Genomic DNA, 20,173 nt, shown 5'->3' on the forward strand with positions numbered 1-20,173 from the left:
TAGGTCACTGTCCCTCAGATTGTTGGAGGGCCGGACTATAGTCAAAACAAAAACTATGTTATGTGAGCCTTTAAATAAAGACATTTCATAGCCCTGGGTGAGGGGGATAAACATCCTCAGCTGCTGCATCTGGCCCACGGGCTGTAGTTTCAGGACCCCTTTACAGGGGGTAAAAGCATGCTGAGGAGGAATAGTCAGATAAGTCAGAAAAGAATTAAAAGAGAACAGTTTTTGGATGCCATCAGAGTACTGTATCCAAAAGAAAGGGCTACTAACATATATATTTTATGTGTGTCTATATATGTGTATATGTCCTAAATTTACAAAATCTTTTGCTTTTATCCCCTTTTTTCATCTTTCAAAGATATTATTCCAGTTCAGCCCTCATCACCTCTCACTGTACTAATTTTGAGTACATGAGTCTTTCTCTGATGCTAATCTCTCCCTTCTTCTATTTCTCTTCCACACAACTTGTTGTCTTAAAACATAAAGTTGATCATATCTTTCCTTTTCTTAAAAACAACAACAAACCTCAGTAACTCATTCATAAAACTACAATTCTTCTGGTTGCTATTGAAAGATCTCATCACTGTGCCACCCATTCATTTCTCTATAGTGATTGCGTCTCCTTGCTATTTGGGGCACATATGTTCTACCTTCTACTTCTTTACAAAAGGCTATTGATGTATGGAAGATTCTCTGTCTTGATCTTTCCAATTTAGAAGGTACACCATCAAAGATACATAACAAAAGACATGTCTAGTTTTAGCTCCCTTCAAGTTTTGGCCACTACTTCCTATAAAAGGACTTTTTTCCTCTCCCAATTTTTATTTACCACCAAATTAGTATGTACTTATTGTACATATTTTTGTACTATTCATTAAATACTCCTTGAAGGGAAGGGAAGTTTTCTTTTTGTCAATAAAAACAATGTCTTAAATACAGAAATTGCTTAAATGTTTGTTGAAGTGAATTAAAATAAATCATAATAAAGGAGTATCTTTCAATAACCATGTTTTAGGTTATTTAACATAAGTGAATGATGATCTTTGTCAATTTTGCTGCATTTAATTGATGTAATAATGTTTTTTTTTTAATTTTTATATTATAAAAGGCTGAAACTATTAAAATATATGCTTGAATCAGACAACCAAGCACTTAAGGCTAATTACCGATTGGACAATGAGTATTAGTATATGTTTGGAAGAATGGCCCTACTCACTGTTCTGTGCTGGGCTGATGTTTTGGTATATACAGATAATCATAGGAAGGATTCGAGGGTGGTGTAAGACGAGCCAGACTCACTTTGCAGCAGAACCAGGAGAAGGGAGGTTGATGGAAAGCTTGTGGCAGTTTTATCCATCTCCTTCACTTCTCCCCCTAAAGACCAAGGACTTTTGCTTATTCTGACTTTGTCTGATCCTGAAGTCTCCAGGGAACTAGCCCAGAATTTACATTATATTATTAATTATGTAAATTGTTTTCCTAATGTTGAGTCATCTTTGCATCGACATAAAACTAACTGGGTAACAGTGAAAATATTTTGGCTATACTATTGGAACCTGCTAATTTGTTATATATACATTTTGAAATAACACTCAGTTATACTGTTCTTTATAAAGCTTTCCTTGACCTATTCCTCTCTAACTTGGAAAGCAAGACCCGTTTTTCCTTCAAAAGATTAATAGATTATTTTTCTTTTTTTAAAGGATTATTTTGGTAACATTAATTTTTATATTATTCATGTATAACACTATTGGACTAGGTTTTTTTTTTCATTTTTAGGGAATATCTGACTTTCTCAATTTTATATTCTGTGATTGGGTGATTATACTTTTGTTAATTTGGGTATTGTATAATTTAATGTTTTTACTTCAATTACCATTGGATAGAATGTAATCAAGTTAAAAATCAATTTTTTTTGAAATATATTTGTATTTTTCTGCTCACTGAAAATTCACCTTAGTTATGTTTTATTTTATTAATTTCCCTTTCTTCTCTTTAAAAAATGAAACATTTTAGTTGACTGAAGCTCAAGTGTTAACTGTTCCTCCAGTCACCCTTTTATTCAATATATAAATTCATTTTTGTGCATTCCATTTATGTAAAATAATTTCTCCCTTTCTTTTCCTGTTTCCCCTTTTCTAATACATCCTTCTTTCTCAACCTTCCCATCTTCTATTTGTGATCACTTCAGCATATGTTAGGACATATTAACATAATGATAATAACATAATAAAATCACACTCATTTCCTCTAGCTATTCCCTTTTCAACAACCTTAATGATGACAAGGTTTCGAGAGGTTACATGTATCATATATTGATATGGAATGTAAATATATGGAATGTAAATGGTTTTCTAACTCATGTTTGCATTTTAATTGTCTTGAGTCTTGTGTTTGAATGTCAGATAGTCTATCCAGTTCTATTCTATTCTGTGTTTTTCATAAAGAACATTGAAAGTTCTCTTATTTCATCATTTCATAGGATTATACACAGTTTTGCTAAATTGGTTATTCTTGGCTTTAATCATAGAGTCTATGTGCTTTTGGATAATCACATTACAAGTCTCTGACTCCTTTATAATATGCTACCTGCTAAATCTTGTATGATCCTGTTGTTTGCTACATTATATTTAAGTTCCCACTTTCTGATTGCTTAATTTATTTTTCCTTGATTTGGAATTTCTGGATTTTTAATTTAAAAATGTGAGGTTTTATTTTTTTTAACTTTGAGATTTCTTTCAGGAGATGATGGGTAAGTTATTTCAATTTTCATTATGCCTTCCCCAGAAATTGAGACAATTTTGATTTGTAATTTAAAAAAAATTCTATAACCTGATTTCCAGGCACTTTTTTATTTGTGGATCAAATGTAGTTTATTTATTCTTAAATCATCTTAATCTCTTCTCCAGGTCACTTTTTTTCCTAACAAAATTTTCTAACAAATTCATATTTTCTTCCCCCCTCCATTTTTGGCTTTATTATATTGATTCTTGATGTGCAGTGCAATTATTATTTTGTAATTTTTCTAATTACACATAAAAACATTTTTCCATTCATTTGAAATACTATTGTATCCCACATTCCTCTCCTTTCTCTCCTTTCCTTAAATCCTTAAGAAGGCAAACATATTAATATGGGTTATATGTGTGCATTCATGTAAAATATAGTTCCATTTATGCTGTGAAACAAAACAAACCCAAAAAATGCCCAAGAAAAATAAAATTTAAAAAAGCATTCTTTGATTTGTATTCAAATTTCAGTTTTTTCTCTGGAATTGATTAGAATTTTTAACCATAAATTCTTCAGAATTGTCTTAACTTATTGTATTACTGAAAAGTTGATTATTATATAACATTGCTGTTACCAAGCAAAATGTGCACCTGATTCTGCTTACTTCACCTGGCATAATTTTATGTAACTCCAGGTTTTTCTGAAAGCATCTTGCTCAACATTTCTAATAGCACAATAGAATTTTTATTACAACTATGTACTATAACTAGTTCAGCCTTCTCCCAAAGGATAAGTGTTATGTACTTGAAACAAAGATTCTTACAAGGTGCTAACTCAGTGGAACTGAAAATATAATGGTTATCTAGTTTAGCATGGTGATTAATAGTTCTCTAGTTCAGTATATGTATTTAGTACTTAATATAGTACTTAGAACTTAATATAGTTCTATAAGATTAACACCTATATAAAATATACAGAATAGGTGTTAATCTACAAGATTCAAACCTATGATAATGTAATTATAATAAAGTATGTAAGTTGGGACAAACTCAGCCAAATTCATTCATTCCATCTCACACCACCCTGATGGCAGACATGTCCTCCACTTCTCCACTGAGACCAAGGCCTGTCTGGGCCAGAGACAGACTCCAAAAGGGCTCAAGACAGAGCCAGACAGAAGATTGGAGGCTGAAGCACAAGCTCTCAGACTGAGACAGACTTCAAGACAGAGACTGTGGTGGTGGTCTTCCTGACTTTCCCACAGAAACCAAGACACATTCCAGAGGATCTCACAAAAGCTAGCCGGGTCCCAGGCAAGGAAACTAGACTTTGAAGGAGACAATAAAGAATTTGGACTTTATCCCTGGCTATTCTCATGGTGATTATTCTGCTGAAACAAAGGCTATTCCAAGACCTCCAGAAAACCAACCAGAACCCTACAGATAAGCATCTTCTCAATTTTCAATTCTTTGGTACCACAAAAAGAACCATTGTAAATGTATTTGTATATATGAGGTCCTTTGCTATCTTAAAAAAATCACTTTGGGATATAGAACAAGTAGTGTATTGCTGGATCAAAGGGTATAAAGTTTTATCGTTCTTTAGGCATAGTTTCAAATTGTTCTCCAGAATGCTTAGATCACAATTTTACCAACAGTATGTTAGTGTCCCTATTTTCACACATCCCCTTCAATATTCATCATTTTTCTTTTCTATTTTATCATTCTATTATATTATTGATAGGTGTGAGGCAATATTTCAGAATATTTTTGATTTTAATTTCTCTAATCAATAGTGATTTAGAGCATTTTTCATATTGTAATGGGCCAGAATTCTGGAGAAATGTACTTGAAACAAGGTTTCTTACAAGGTGTTAACTCAGTGGAATTGATAAGACAATGGTTATCTAGTTTATGTATACTTGGTATTTAGCATGGTGATGTAATAGTTCTACAATTGATGTAGTTGTAATAAAGTATATAAACTAAGAGATCTGGGCATAAAACAGACTTGGAAGATAAAGATCCTTGTGGTGGCTCTCCTGCCTCCTACACTTTGAAAGAGAAGTTGGCTTCTGGTGGCTCTCCTGCTTCCTGCATTCCTCCACTGAAACCACGACCCATTCCAGAGAATCTCCAGAAAGCTAGTCCAGCCTCAGGCAAAGGAGAAAGACTGTGAAGGAGATAATAAAGACTTTGGACTTTATCTCTGATTATTCTTGGGGTGATTATTTCTGCAGATTATTTCTGGTCCCGAGACCTCCAGAAAGCTAACCAGAGCATTAAACATATGATTATAGATAGCTTTCAATTCTTCAGCTGTCTGTTTATATTCTTTGACCATTCATCAATTGGGAGAATGCCTTGTATTCTTATTTATTTGATTTACTTCTCTATATATTTGGAAAATGAGGCCTTTGTCAGAGACACTTAGTATAAAAATTTCCCCCCCCCCCGGTTTTCTGTTTTCTTTCTGATATTAGTTTCATTGGTTTTGTTTGTGTAAAATGTTTTAATTTAATATAATGAAGATTATCCATTTTATATCCCATAATGCTCACTATTTCTTGTTTGACCATAAGAACTTCCTTTATCAGGTGCTCTAAATCATTACTGATGAGAGAAATGCAAATCAAGACAATTCTGAGGTACCACCTCAGATTTTCTAAAATGGCAGGAAAAGATAATGATGAATGTTGGAAGGAATGTGGGAAGACTGAGATACAAATACATTGCTGGTGGAGTTGTGAATTGATCCAACCATTCTGCAGCGTTGTAATGTTCCTTATTAGGTTTTCTGGAAGTCTCTGGGCAGCCTTTGTTTCAATAGAGTAATCACCACAAGAATAGCCAGGTGTTAAAGTTCAAATCTTTTATTATCTCTTTCAAAGTCTTGTCTCCTAGATTGGGGCTTCAGCTAGCTCTCTTAAAGGCCTTCCAGAGTCTTGGTTTCAAAAGGGAAGTGCAGGAGACTAGGCCAGCCAGCAGGAGCCTGACCAAAGATGGAATTGAATCTCTCTCCTTGGCTCTGAGAGCTTGGCTTATATGCTCTACACTGAGTATAAACCAGTCATTATATCACTAGGAAACCATTATTTTTTGTAAGATTAAATCAATCATACTGAACTTAAGAACTATTAAGCACTATGCTAAACTAGATAACCATTGTCTCATTAATTCCACTTAGTACCTTGTAAGAATACTTGTTTCAAGTTCAGAGTTCTGAACCATAACACAGAGTAAGATGGAAATATACACAAAAGACTATCAAACTGTGCAGTGTTTCTACTGGATTTGTATCCTAAAGAGATCTTAAAAGAGAGAAAGGAACCCACATGTACAAAAATGTTTGTGGCAACCCTTTTTGTAGTGGCAAGAACTGGAAACTGAGTGAATGCCCATCAGTTAAAGAATGTCTAAATAAGTTATGCTATATAAATATTATGGAATATTATTTTTCTATAAGAAATGATGAGCAGGATGATTTCAGAGAGGTCTGGAGAGACTTACATGAACTGATAATGCTAAGTAAAAAGAGCAGAACCAGGAGATCATTATATATGGCAACAGCAAGATTATACAATGATCAGTTCTGATAAACATGGCTCTGATTCAGACCAGTTCCAATGGTCTTGTGTTGAAGAAAGCCAATTGCACCCAGAGAGAGGACAGTGGGAACTTAATGTAGACCACAACAAAGAATTTTCACTCTTTTTGCTGTTGTTTGCTTGTATTTTGTTTTCTTTCTCATTTTTTCCCCCTTTTGGATCTGATTTTTCTTGTGTAGCATGATAATTGTGGAAATATGTATAGAAGAATTGCACGTTTAACATATATTGGATTATTGGCATCTAGGAGAGGGGATGAGGGTAAGGGAGAGGAAAAAAAATTTGGAACAAAAGGTTTTGCAAGGGTGAATGTTGAAAATTATGCATATGTTTTAAAAATAAAAAGCTTTAAAAAAAAGAATTTTAAAAATGGAGAAAAAAGAAATTAACATCTTTCCAAACCTTTCAAAGTACATAAGCTTTGTCAGTGTTCAGTTTTTCACTTCATACAATGTAGTAAATTTTGTTTGTTTGTTTGTATTTTTCTGCTCTCTTCCTTTCTCTCTTTCTCTCTCTTCTCTTTTTCCTTTTCCCTCTCTCTTTTTCTCTCTCCCTCTCTCTTTCTTTCTCATTATTTCTCTGTTCATTTCCCCCCATTAATTCTTGACTTTAGACTTTATGTGTGAGTTTCAGCATCTGCTCAATGTTGAGGAGTGAGTCTGGTCTGATCTCCTATTATTTATGTCCATCTGCTACTTTTAAAATTCAGTTTAGAGGACTCTAAGTGGTATGATCTAGAAAGAAGTTTGTTCACACTATCCTCTCTTCCTGCAAATTCCTGATGTAATTTGTTTCCTTGTGTGTCATTGTGTTTCCATAAACTATTGCTGGACTTAGTCACTGTTAACCTACTACGATGTTCTTCTTTTACAGCAACTGAACTGATGATTGCTCTTAGTTTTGGCTTCTTGCTCAGTGAATGAGAATTGGGTAATGGGCAGTAGAGATATAAGGTGTCATTTATTCCTCCTCCTAGTATGAGCTCAGAAGTCTTGTGGGATCCTTTTCTGTTTTAGTACTCAGTATCCTTACCATCCCACTACTGTTATTTACCACTGAAACTTGATGTCTCTTCTGCCTGTTATTCTGCTGCTGCTGTACTACTCTGCTCTATTATTATAGACCTGTCTCTTTTCCTAAGTTTACTTTTGCTAGAAAAATTTACTTACTGTGACCTTTTTTCACTTTTGCAATTAGAATTTGGTCTGGTTTGCTTTATAGATTATTTCAGAGGTTAGTTTTAAGGTCCTAAATCAAAATTATAATCTCTTACTCAACAATCTTGAGCTCCCCTACTCTTTGGTATTTACTTCAGAAACATTTTTAAAAGGCTTTTGCAGATATGCATTGGAAATCCAATACTTATCATGTCTCTGATTTCTATTTTGCTTCCTTAGAGACTGCAGGGAAATTTGGATATCAGGACCTTTATCTTGGTTTAGATGATATCTTCATTCTTCCAATTTAAACACACACACACACACACACAAACACACACACACACACACACACACACTCACACCATCCATAACATGATTTTACTATGTGTGGTTATTGTGCTAAGTGCCAAGTTAAAATTATTATCTCATTTAATCCTCATATCAACCCTAGGAGGTACATACTATTGTTATCTTCATTTTACAAATGAGAAAATTAAGGCAAACAGAGGTGAAGTAAGTTGCCTAGAGTCACAAAACTAGGGAGTGTTTGAAGCTGGATAGAAACTCAATTCTTCCTGATGCTATTCCATTGTACAACCTAATTCTATGTAGTAGGGAATATTAATTTAGCCTCTGTACTTTCTGACCTATTTTAATCTGTATAAGTTCTCTGATAACTAGTAACTCTTTGCATAAATAAATGAATTTACTTATGCCTTACTTAGTGTGATAGTCTTTTTTTGTGTAACTAGAGTTTGGTAGTAAGAAGCTATATCAATGTTTATTCCCTCTTGTGTAGGAGTATCTCAGAAAGTTTGCTTTTTGTTTTAAACCAATTCTCACAACTATATTGTGACAAAAAGATATAATTTTCATCTAATGTTCTTGGGTCCCTTCTTCTGTACCCCTCAATAGAAGAATCACAGTGTCTTTTAGAAATAACTAGATAGGATTCCATAGATATAGAATCATTGGCTCTTCCTACTTCCTACCCCTCCCTAGTTTGAACTGACTGAATATCATGTATAGATATACTGCATATATGAAAACTATTCATATTATATAAACAACATATACTTTTATCATTCTTAACTCTCTAATTTTGAATCTGTATGTCTTCCTGTTTTTGTTTAGAAACATTTCCATTAGAAAGGAAGGAAGGATGGAAGGAAGGAAAGAAGGAAGAAAAGGAAGGAAGGGGGGAAGGAGGAGCCTAACTTTACCTGACAATCACCACTAACTAGTGTTAGTAGAATATGAGCTTCTTGAGATGAGAAGTTGACCTATATCTCTCTTCCTCTTCATATAAACTTGAGAAAGATGTTTTCTTTTTTTAAAATAATCAATTTTTATTTTCAAAAAAACCTTTGTGTTCCAAATTTTTCTCCCTCCCTTCCCTTACCCCCTCTCCTAGACAGCAAATAATCCAATATATGTTAAATATGTACAATTCTTCTACATATATTTTCATATTTATCATGCTGCACACAAAAAAATCAGATCAAAAAAAGGAAAAAAAGGGAAAAAAAGCAAGCAACCAACCACAAAAAGGTGAAAAAATTATGTTGTTATCCACATTTAATCCCCAAAGTACTTTTTCTGAATGCAGATGGCTTTCTCCATCACAAGTATATTGAAATTGACCTGAATCACCGTTGAATCACTGTTGAAAAGATCCAAGTCCATCACAATTGATCAGCACATAATCTTGTTATTGCTGTGCACAATGTTCTCTTAGTTCTACTGTTTCACTTTGCATCAATTCATGTAAGTCTCTCTCCAACCCTTTCTGCTGTTCATTTCTCATCCTGCTGATCATTTCTTATAGAACAATATATTCTATAACATTCATATACCATAACTTAACTGATGGGAATCCATTCAGTTTCCAGTTCCTTTCCATTCCACAAAAGGGGAGAAAATTATTTTCACTAAATGCCACCATTTTCTCTCTTCTCACTCTTTTAAACCCTCTGCATTCTGATTTCTGATATCCATTACTTAAATAAAACTGTTTTCTCCAAAGTTACCAGTTGTTTCTTAATTGTCAAATTAAGTGTATCCTCTTCTTAGGTGCCATCTTCCTGAACTCTATGTAGCATTGTAGACTAACTTTCACTTGCTAAACTCTCATTTTTCCTGTGTTTTCATCATAGTATAGTTTCTTGGTTACTTTCTTTCCTATTTGGCTCATTATTCCTAGATCATTGCTGGATCTTCATTTTGGCTAAGCATACAATTTGAGGGTCTCCCAACATTCTATCCATAGGTCCTTTTCTCTTCTGTCTCTACAATTTTACTTATCTTTTTGATGATTTCATCAATCCCCACAGGACCAATCAGTTATCATATCTATTCACATTATTCCAAGATCTATAACTAGTTCTGTCCTTTGTTGGTGAACCACATTTAAAAAATATTTTATTTCCCCCAGTTGCATATAAATACAATTTTAACATTTATTTTTTTTTTTAAATTGAGTTCCACATTCTCTCTGCTCTGCCATCATTTAATTATAGTAAGCAAACTGATATAGGTTATACATATATAACCATGTAAAACATTTCTATATTAGTCATTTTGTAGAAGAAAACTAGAACTAAAAATGAATAAAGAAAGAATGAATATAATTCATATTATTATATTCAGGCTACATTCAGATTCCATTGGTTTTATCCTCTGGAGGTGAATAGCATTCCTTGGGGAATGTATTGGATCAGTGTATTTCTGAGAAATAGCTAAGTTATTCACAGTTGTTCATTGTACAATATTGCTGTTACTGGGAACTATGTTCTCCTAATTCTGTCTGAACTCCATTCTTGAATTGCTAAATGCCTTCTGAACATTTAGAATTGAATATACTGTTGACATCTTAAATTCAGCATTTCCAAAATGGAATCTTTTATCTTTCCTTTCCCCTCAATCTCATTGCTATCTTTCATTCCTCACTCCATCCATATACCCAAGTTGTTATCATTTTTGTCCATTCTAATTCACAACATTTTTGTGTTCATTTCTGTCTCTTCACTTATACAATTGTGAAAATTATAGAGACTCTTACTACCTCATGACTGGACCGTTGTATGGACTTCTAACTGGTCTTCATTAAATCTTTCATCGCTCTATTTCATCTACTAAAGTAACAGATTGAAGTTCTTAAAGTACAATCCTGACCATGTCATCTGTCCTATTCAGTAAATTCCAGTTTCTCCCAATTACCTCCAGTATCTAGTATCAGTGTCTTGGGTTTAGCTTTTAAAGTCCTAGAACTTCTTGTCTTTTCAGTCATGTTACATTTTATTCCTTTCAATGTCATCTATGAATAAGGACTACTGGTTTTGCCAGCTCCATGCCTTTTCATTGGCTGCGCCCTGTACTTGGAATACTCTCTCTTCTCATCTTTGTCTCCTAAGATTCTCTGGCTTTCTTCAAGACTCAGCTTAAATTCCAGCCTTCTGCGGGAGGTCTTTCCCACCCCTTTCCCACTGTTAGTATGTTCCCTCTGAGATTATCTTTCATTATACTCATAATCTTGAAAGTACCTAGTTGTTTGCATGGTGACACCCTTTAAAGTGTTAATGTTTCAAGGTTAGGGATATATCTTTGCTTTCCTTTGTATTGCTTGAACTTAGTGAAATACTTGATAAACTAAGCACTTAAATGAAAGTTTATTAACATAATTTCAGAGGACCTATGATGAAGCATGCTATATACCTCCTCCAAAAGAGGTAAGCAACTCAGGATACAGCTTGAAGTGCATGGCTTTTGGACATGGTCAATGCAGAAATTTTGTTTAAATTAACTGTGCATCTTTGCTACAAAAATATGGTTTTTTTCCCCTTTTTTTTCTTCCCTTCCCCACTTTCGACTGAGAAGAAAAAAAATATGTATTTAAAAATAAATCAGTGCTGTCTGATGAGGGATAAAAATATGCTACAATAAAACAACAAAGAATAACTTTAATGGAGGATATTAAAGGTAAAACTGATTTTCAGAGGAAGTAATCTATTTTAGATTAAGAAGAATTTCACATAAGGAATTAAGCAGGAGTGAAAGTCTTTAAGAAATAGGTGCTGTTTTTTCAGTTGTCTTAATTAGTTTGCTTTTGGAAGCTATTTTCTATTTAATATTGGATTTTGCATGTTATTTAAATGAATAAGTTTAATTTAATCACTACAATTCTGTACTACTTGACATCAATTTGTTTTCTGTACCTAGATGGAAGAGGCAGGTTTAGTATGCACTGCCATTGAAGCTGAAATTACCAATTCTGTTTTATGGAGAAAATCTTAATATTCATCTGTTCTGAGTTTGTGGGTCATACTTTTGGAGCTGGAGGAGCGACTAGTCTGTCCCAAAAGTTTATTTCATCTATCATCTTTTTGGAGAAGTGAAGAAACAATTTCTCCCACCAAACTTGTGTATTTCAAGCAAATATTTTGAAAGATATTGTGTACAGTTTGATACTCCTCAAGTGATGATTTGAAAGCTAAAAATACAAGTTCTGCAATTTTCTCCCAGGTAGTTCTGTGTGAGGAAAGTAAAGTGTTTAGAATTTTATTTTAAATCTGATGCCAAGAAACATCTGTATCCATAGATCTGTTAGTGAGAGAACAGCATAGAAGCACATGAAGTCTCCTTTATGACATATGTTGGTGATGTCTCCTTCTCACTTATCCCCTACCCCATCTCTTATGCTTCTTTATAGTTAGAGAAAAAACAAGCAAACAAATATATATATATATATATATATATATATATATATATATATATATATATATATATATATATATATAATCTTTAGATTCCAGGATAGCAGAAAGGAGAAGTATAAGCTTTATCTAAGGTGGAAAAAAGTCCCCTGGTTATTACATTGTATTCCTAATGTTGTCTCTGCAATCTCAGGCTGCTGTTCTATTCATTACTTGTAGTAGAATGAGGCTAACACTATTACTGTACAAAGAACAGAGTTCATTCCTGTCATAAACAAAATATTCTGCATAAGTGGGAATGCAAGTTTCTCTAGTACAAGAGAGAAACCTTGGCATCTTTCCAGAGGCCATGACAGATTATTTATACTGTTTTTAATAGCAGTAATCATTTCTTTCCAGGAGCAATTTTTGATGAATCTGCCAAAAAAGATGATGAAGTATTTCGCATGGCAGTTGCTGATCTCAACCAGAATGAAGAGATCTTACAGACAGAGAAAATCACATTTTCTGTGACATTTGTGGATGGCAACAACCCCTTTCAAGCAGTTCAAGAAGGTAAGGACCATACAAAGGTCATGATTGCTTTTAAATGAAGTCCAAAGATGAAAATATTTGATTTATATAGAACATTTAGCTATCTCTATAATTTTTAATGCAATTAATTGTGTATATGGTTGATTTTTTTTTTCAAAACTGGCTATTTTATAAAAGTTTAGTCATGTAAACAACTTCTGGCATATTAGGGTGTGAGAAGTCATGTTTTTGATTGAAATGGAAAAGAATAAGAAATTTTAATGGTCTTCTAGATGTTTGTTGAAAGTGCAGAGGATGTATTGTTCTGTATTTTGTCTTTGACTTGAATGGTTTCTTTGAGTTTTCTGCCATTATGTGCTTCTGATTATAAGTACTTCACCATTGTTAGAGAATTGTTGGATTCTATATCTAAACCAAAATTTAATTTTGCAACCTTGAGCTATCTAAATGTTTTATATATGCGCATATACACATGTGATTACTATTTGTCCAATGAAAATTAATGTTCATCATTTAAAGTGTTTCTACAAATAAAGATTAAATACACAATTTTTCTAGGTACAAAATATTTGAAATGTAAATTATTTTCATTTTGTGTTATATTAGAATTCTTCTTGATATGAATATAGATGTTGATTTGAAGGTCATGGAAAATGTGTGTTTATTTATGATTTTTTTTCTTAGTATAATCAATTAACTCCCTGAAAAATAAAGCAAAATATAGGCCATAGGCCTCTTGATAAACTTATTTATGTACATATATGTAATATATGTGTGTATGTATATATACATACCCACATGATACACAAACATATATATGTATATATACACATACACATATGTACATATATACATACATATGCTGATTATGCTAAATACATGTGTTTAAAATAGACTAGGGAATTTTGGTTAATACATAGTGGTGTTTTAACTTTAATTCTGAAGATTTGTGATGAACTTATTTTTTAACTTTAAATATATTATTAGGATTTTTGAAAAAAAATTTCTAAGTCAAATATGTCATAAACAAAGATAAGTGAAATAGTCTTTTTTTTTAAACAAAATCTCATATGTCTTACCTTTGAGTTCTCAGAAAACAAATTCTACTTTAATACAATCCTAATCTATAGAAATGATTGATGTGTATTTATGCCTAACAATAAAGGCTATCAATCAGAGCATCCCAGTGATTTCACAGTTAAGTTCAGGAAAATCTTTTTTAATACCATATATGTTTAGATAATTGGGAAAAATCTGTTTTGTAAAGATGAGATGACTTTTAAAGAAAATTTCCAAAGGAATATAATCTCTGTCATTTTCATTTGTAAAAATTACTTAAGGAAGTTATATTGAATATACATTTTATATCCACTCCAAATTGTATTTAATGCAAATGAAATTTTTAAAAAGAGGAGTATAATAATTAGAAAACAGTTTATTTTATAAAACATGTTTTCTTCACATTTTCAACCTCTAGTAATTTTCCTTTTCTTAATATTGTCTAAAATTATTACAGGTGGAAGTGAAATAAATGAAGAGAATGTTTTATTTATCTATGCTCCTGTCTTCTGAGTAACTAGACACTTAAATCTGTGTTCAGACTGAAGTAAAATAAGTTTTTGAAAAGAATGCCTCATTGAGTAATCCAAGGATGAGGAATCAAGGAAATTCATGAAATTAAGGAAAATCATGAAAACAATCAGGAACTGTCTAAGAATTAAGAGTGGTGGATCAGTGAAATAGATTATGTACGTAACACACAATATTGAATGAACATAGTAAACTAATGTTTGACAAACTCAAAGATCCAAAGATCCACTTTTAGGGCAAGAACTCAGTATTTGACATATTGTTTTCTTTTTTTTTTAATAGCTTTTTATTTACAAATTATATATATGGGTAATTTTACAGCATTGACAATTGCCAAACCTTTTGTTCCAATTTTTCCCCTCCTTTCCCCCACCCCCTCCCCTAGATGGCAGGATGACCAGTAGATGTTAAATATATTAAAGTATAAATTAGATACACAATAAGTATTCATGACCAAACCATTATTTTGCTGCACAAAAAGAATTGGACTCTGAAATATTGTACAATTAGCCTGTGAAGGAAATCCAAAATGCTAGAAGGCAAAAATATAGGGATTGGGAATTCAATGTAATGGTTCTTAGTCATCTCCCAGAGTTCTTTTGCTGGGCATAGCTGGTTCAGTTCATTACTGCTCCATTGGAACTGATTTGGTTCATCTCATTGCTGAAGATGGCCAGGTCCATCAGAATTGATCATCATATAGTATTGTTGAAGTATATAATGATCTCCTGGCTCTGCTCGTTTCACTCAGCATCAGTTCATGTAAGTCTCTCCAGACCTTTCTGAAATCATCCTGTTGCTCATTTCTTACAGAACAATAATATTCCATAATATTCATATACCACAATTTATTCAGCCATTCTCCAACTGATGGGCATCTACTCAGTTTCCTGTTTCTGGCCACTATAAAGAGGGCTGTCACAAACATTCTTGCACATACAGGTCCATTTTCCTTCTTTAAGATCTCTTTGGGATATAAACCAAATGGTAACACTGCTGTGTCAAAGGGTATGCACAGTTTGATAGCTTTTTGAGCATAGTTTCAAATTGCTCTCCAGAATAGCTGGATGTATTCACAATTCCACCAACAATGTATCAGTGTCCCAGTTTTCCCACATCTCCTCCAACATTCCGCATTATCTTTCCCTGTCATTCTAGCCAGTCTGACAGGTGTGTAGTGGTCTCTCAGAGTTGTCTTAATTTGCATTTCTCTGATTAGACATATTATTTTCTATAAGAAATGATCAGCAGGATGATTTCAGAGAGGCCTAGAGAGACTTACATGAACTGATACTAAGTGAAATGAGCAGAATCAGGAGATCATTATTCATGGCAACAGCAAGATTATATGATGATTAATTCTGATGGACATGGTTCTTATCAACAGTGAGGTGATTCAGACTAGTTTTAATGTTCTTGTGATAAAGACAATTGCACCCACAGAGAGGACAATGGGAACTAATTGTGGATCACAACATAGTATTTTCACTCTTTTTGTTGTTCTTTGCTTGCATTCTGTTTTTTTTCTCATTTTTTTCCCTTTTGGATTTCATTTTTGTTGTGCAGCATGATATTTGTGGAAATATGTATAGAAGAATTATACATGTTTAGTATATATTGGATCATTTGCCAATTGGGGGAAGGGAAAATGGAGGGAAAAATTAGAACATGGGACTTTGTAGGGGTAAATGTCAAAAATGATCCATGTATATATTTTGAAAATAAAAAGCTATAATTTAAAAAAAAGTGATTTTAGATAGCTTTGATTTCTCATCAGAAAACTGTCTCCTTATATCATTGAGAATGATTTGTATTCTTATAAATTTGACTCAATTTTCTTTATGTTTGGGAAATGAGGTCTTTATTGGAGAAACTTTCTCTTAATTCCTCACCTCTATCCCCAATGTCCTGCTTTCTTTCTAATCTTGGCTGCATTTAAATTTACCTTAATCAAAATTATTCATTTTACATCTTATAATATTCTGTGTGTATGTCTCTCACACATTCCCTCTCTCTTTTCTCTCTCTCCAATGTTGTGCTAAGAAACATTTGGCAACTGACTTTCATTTTTTTTAAAATGCACACATGACACATGATTATGTCTTAACTGGATTAAGATTTCTTTATTATTTTTAAGTCTAGATAAAAACAAAAATATTCTGATGTTTAGTGCTTGCCAATTTCAGAGTTGTAATTTTTTTTACAAAAATTTAACAATATTTGAGAGCTTTATCACCAAGCCAATTACTTTCTCCCTCTCCCCAATCCCACTTTTTAGCTTCTTGTTATGGGTTGTCTTTCCCCATTAGACTCTGAGCTCCTTAAAGACAGATGTTGTGTTTTATCTTTCTTTGTATCTCAAAGGCTTAACACAATAACTGGCACATAATAGATGTCTAATAAACACTTATTGATTTTATATTCCTGGGAATTTTCATCATGGGATCTCTAAAATGGTGATCAGTGAATTCCTTCAGTTTCCCCGCTGGCTCTAAGATATCAACATATTTTTCCTTTATTCTTTTTTGAAATTTGATGTCTAGGCTTTTTAGTTTTTCATGGTTTTCAGGTGGTCCAGCAATTCTTATGTTATCTCTCCTTGATCAGTTTTCCAGGTCCATTGTTTTTCTAGTAAGATAGATTATTTTTCTTTTATTTTTTCATTCTATTTTTCTTTTTATCTAATATAGAATTATTAGCTTCCACTTGTCCAATTATAATTTTTAAGGAATTATTTTCTTCACAAGGAGAAGTGGAAGGATAAAACCCAGCAAAGGGGTCTGAAATGGAGGGGTCATATAGATAGAAGAACCAAGAAAGAACAGTCTTATAACAACCAAGGACAGAGGGAATGTCAAGATGGAGAATGTGGTGGTAAAGTGCTATGGTCAAGTGCTAAAAACTACAGAAAGTTTAAGAAGAATGAAACTGAAATTAGGTCAATTAAGAAATAAAATATAATTTTGGAGAAACGTTTTTGAACAGTGGAAGCAGATGGTAGTTTACAGGGGGCTGAGTAGTAATTGGAAGGCTATGCAAAGAAGAATGAAGAAATAACAAGGGATGGATGCATCAAGTAAAGGCATCTGTGGATATATATGAACATACAAACACATGTTAATAGTGGAGGGAAATGAAAGGATGTTTGCATGTAGCAGAAGAAGGAGCCTAGGGAAGAGAGAAAGCTGAAGATTAGAGAAAAATAATGTATACTTCAACAACAATACTATATGATGACCAGTTTTGATGGACCTGGCCATCCTCAGCAATGAGATCAACCAAATCATTTCCAATGAAGCAGTAATGAACTGAACCAGCTACGCCCAGAGAAAGAACTCTGGGTGATGACTAAAAACCATTACATTGAATTCCCAATCCCTATATTTATGCCCCACCTGCATTTTTGATTTCCTTCACAAGCTAATTGTACAATATTTCAGAGTCTGATTCTTTTTGTACGGCAAAATAACGGTTTGGTCATGTATACTTATTGTGTATCTAAGTTATATTTTAATATATTTAACATCTACTGGTCATCCTGCCATTTAGGGGAGGGGGTGGGGGGTAAGAGGTGAAAAATTGGAACAAGAGGTTTGGCAATTGTTAATGCTGTAAAGTTACCCATGCATATAACCTGTAAATAAAAGGCTATTAAATAAAAAAATAATAATAATAAAAAGAGAAAAATAATGAATAATTGTGGAGGCATAAAAAATATTATATAGCATTATTATGGGCAAGCAAATTAACTACTCTTTTATGCTTAAATAAAGCCATGTGGTTTTTGTTCTTATGAGGATTTAATGAAAAGTTTTTTTTTTTTAATCATAAAGTGCTATACAAATAAAATTATATTATTAACTGTCAGTATCAATTAATACTCTTTTACCTGCAAATAGAATGTATCTAAATAAACTGATTTCTAATGTTATTTTTAGAGTGTGGCTTCTATGCAAAATGCAATATAAAAGAATTCTGTAGGACTAGTAGGACAGGAAAGATGAACATTAAGCACCCTTCATTTGCTGAAGCTCTGCATATACATTACTACTCTTGTTCACTGTTGCTAACGACATCATCTATATTCCTAATCTATGAATCTAATTCTGAAGCAGATATTTTTCACATTATGTATTATGGTTTTGCTACCTTGCCAAGTGTAATGAAAACTAGTGCATTTGCAAGGCAGGGAGAAATGAAGATTTTTAAGTTGCCTTTTCAAAAATCGATCCTGAATTATAACAACATAACAGATGGAATAGGAGAAGAAGAGGGAAACTTTGTGGTTTGCTTGTTTGACTAAGCTGCTATAAAAACGTTTTTTTTTTTTCACAAAACAGACATAACCTTTTATATTAGAGGCAGCTTAGGGGAAAAATAGTCATAAGCACTTGGTAGGCCAAGTGGATTTTCAGGATTCATAGACCAGAGGCCAAGAGATCCAAGAAGTTTTAATCTCTCAAGAAGTTAATAAATATCGCAGTGGTAACAAGTGCTCCCTACATACCACATCACTAGTTTTCAAACCTCCTTAGTACATCTGTCATAGTGTATATTGCTGTAAATCATCCTCATCGAACCCCTTCAAAACGTTTCACATGTAGCACCCGTAGGTATTCAATTAAAGCAGTGGGGTTTGCAGAAAGGTGTCGAAAGTGAAGTAGAAAGAGGCAGAAAATCAAATTGGATATAACACAATTCTGGCTGTCAGACACAATTTCTTCTTTTAAAATAGGCAATAACCAGTATCATTCTATAGCACCAGAGTAAAGAAGATGATTGATTGAAAAAGAAAGAAGTGTGAAGTTAAAGCAGACTTTTTCATCTATGGCTAAGATCTTATTGATGAGAATCTTAAGAATTCAGGGCTAGATTGCTAAAATAATTGAAGGGCAAAGAAAAAAAGGCTCAGCTTACTATTTTTTTCAATGCACACACATACATCCTCTGTAATATATTGATGCAATCAAGAAAATAAATATGTATATGAATTATAACATAATGAAAGTGACTTTAGTTTATATTTTCTTTAATTTTTCCAAAATTTTAGTATTAGTACTTGTGTAGTTCCATTTAAAACAATTCCACACTCCTCCTTATGTTACAATGAAATCATTTAATGACTTTGTTTTCTCTTTGAAACAAGAATCTTTGAGTAAAAGAACAGTTAGCCTGTCTCAGAGTGAGAGTACTTTTCCATCTTTTTGTTCTCCTTGACACTAATAAGGTTTACAACTTCATCACCACTTCTTTAGATCAGAATCCATATAAATTCTCTAATCCTCTGCATTCTCAGGAGACCCATGTCCTATGCCTATAATGATTGCCTGCTTTACACATATCTCTCTGTTCTGTTTCTGTGTCCAGACTTTTCCTCATGTTTGAATATCCCAGCTCCCAGTATCTCCCATTGAACTTTTATCCTTCCTTTAAAAACAAATTTCAATGACACTTTCTCCATGAAGCCTCTCCTGATTTTCCCAGTCAGCAATAACCCTTATGCACATAACTCTCTATGTATTATTTTTTATCCTATGTCATTTTGTATCTCATTTCTTTGGCTTTCTTTAAATCCCAACTAAAATTTCATCTTTTACAGGAGGCATTTCCTAACATCTCTTAATTCTAGTGCCTTCCTTTTTATAAATGTTCCATATTTGTACAGTATATAGTTTTATTTATATATTTTAGTTTGCATTTTATACCCTCATTAAATTGTAAGCTTCTTAAAGACAATAAATGTCACTTCTTTTTTCGTGTGTCCATAGTACGTAGCATACTGTTTGATTCTAGTAGTTACTTAATAAATGTTTATTGATTGATTATTGGTTGAT

The 20,173-nt window shown here is 32.9% G+C and overlaps 1 protein-coding gene across 2 annotated transcripts in view; it reads left to right on the forward strand.

The window, feature by feature from the left end:
* Nucleotides 1–20,173, forward strand: part of GRID2 (glutamate ionotropic receptor delta type subunit 2) — a 1,791,455-nt gene that overhangs the window by 347,028 nt on the left and 1,424,254 nt on the right. For both annotated transcript variants that reach the window (XM_031941365.1, XM_031941366.1), the window contains exon 2: nt 12,615–12,770. In XM_031941365.1, coding sequence (XP_031797225.1) covers nt 12,615–12,770 — 156 coding nt within the window. The remainder of the gene's footprint in view (nt 1–12,614; nt 12,771–20,173) is intronic.

Source organism: Sarcophilus harrisii, chromosome 6 (assembly GCF_902635505.1).
Source record: "Sarcophilus harrisii chromosome 6, mSarHar1.11, whole genome shotgun sequence".
Lineage (NCBI taxonomy): Eukaryota > Metazoa > Chordata > Mammalia > Dasyuromorphia > Dasyuridae > Sarcophilus > Sarcophilus harrisii.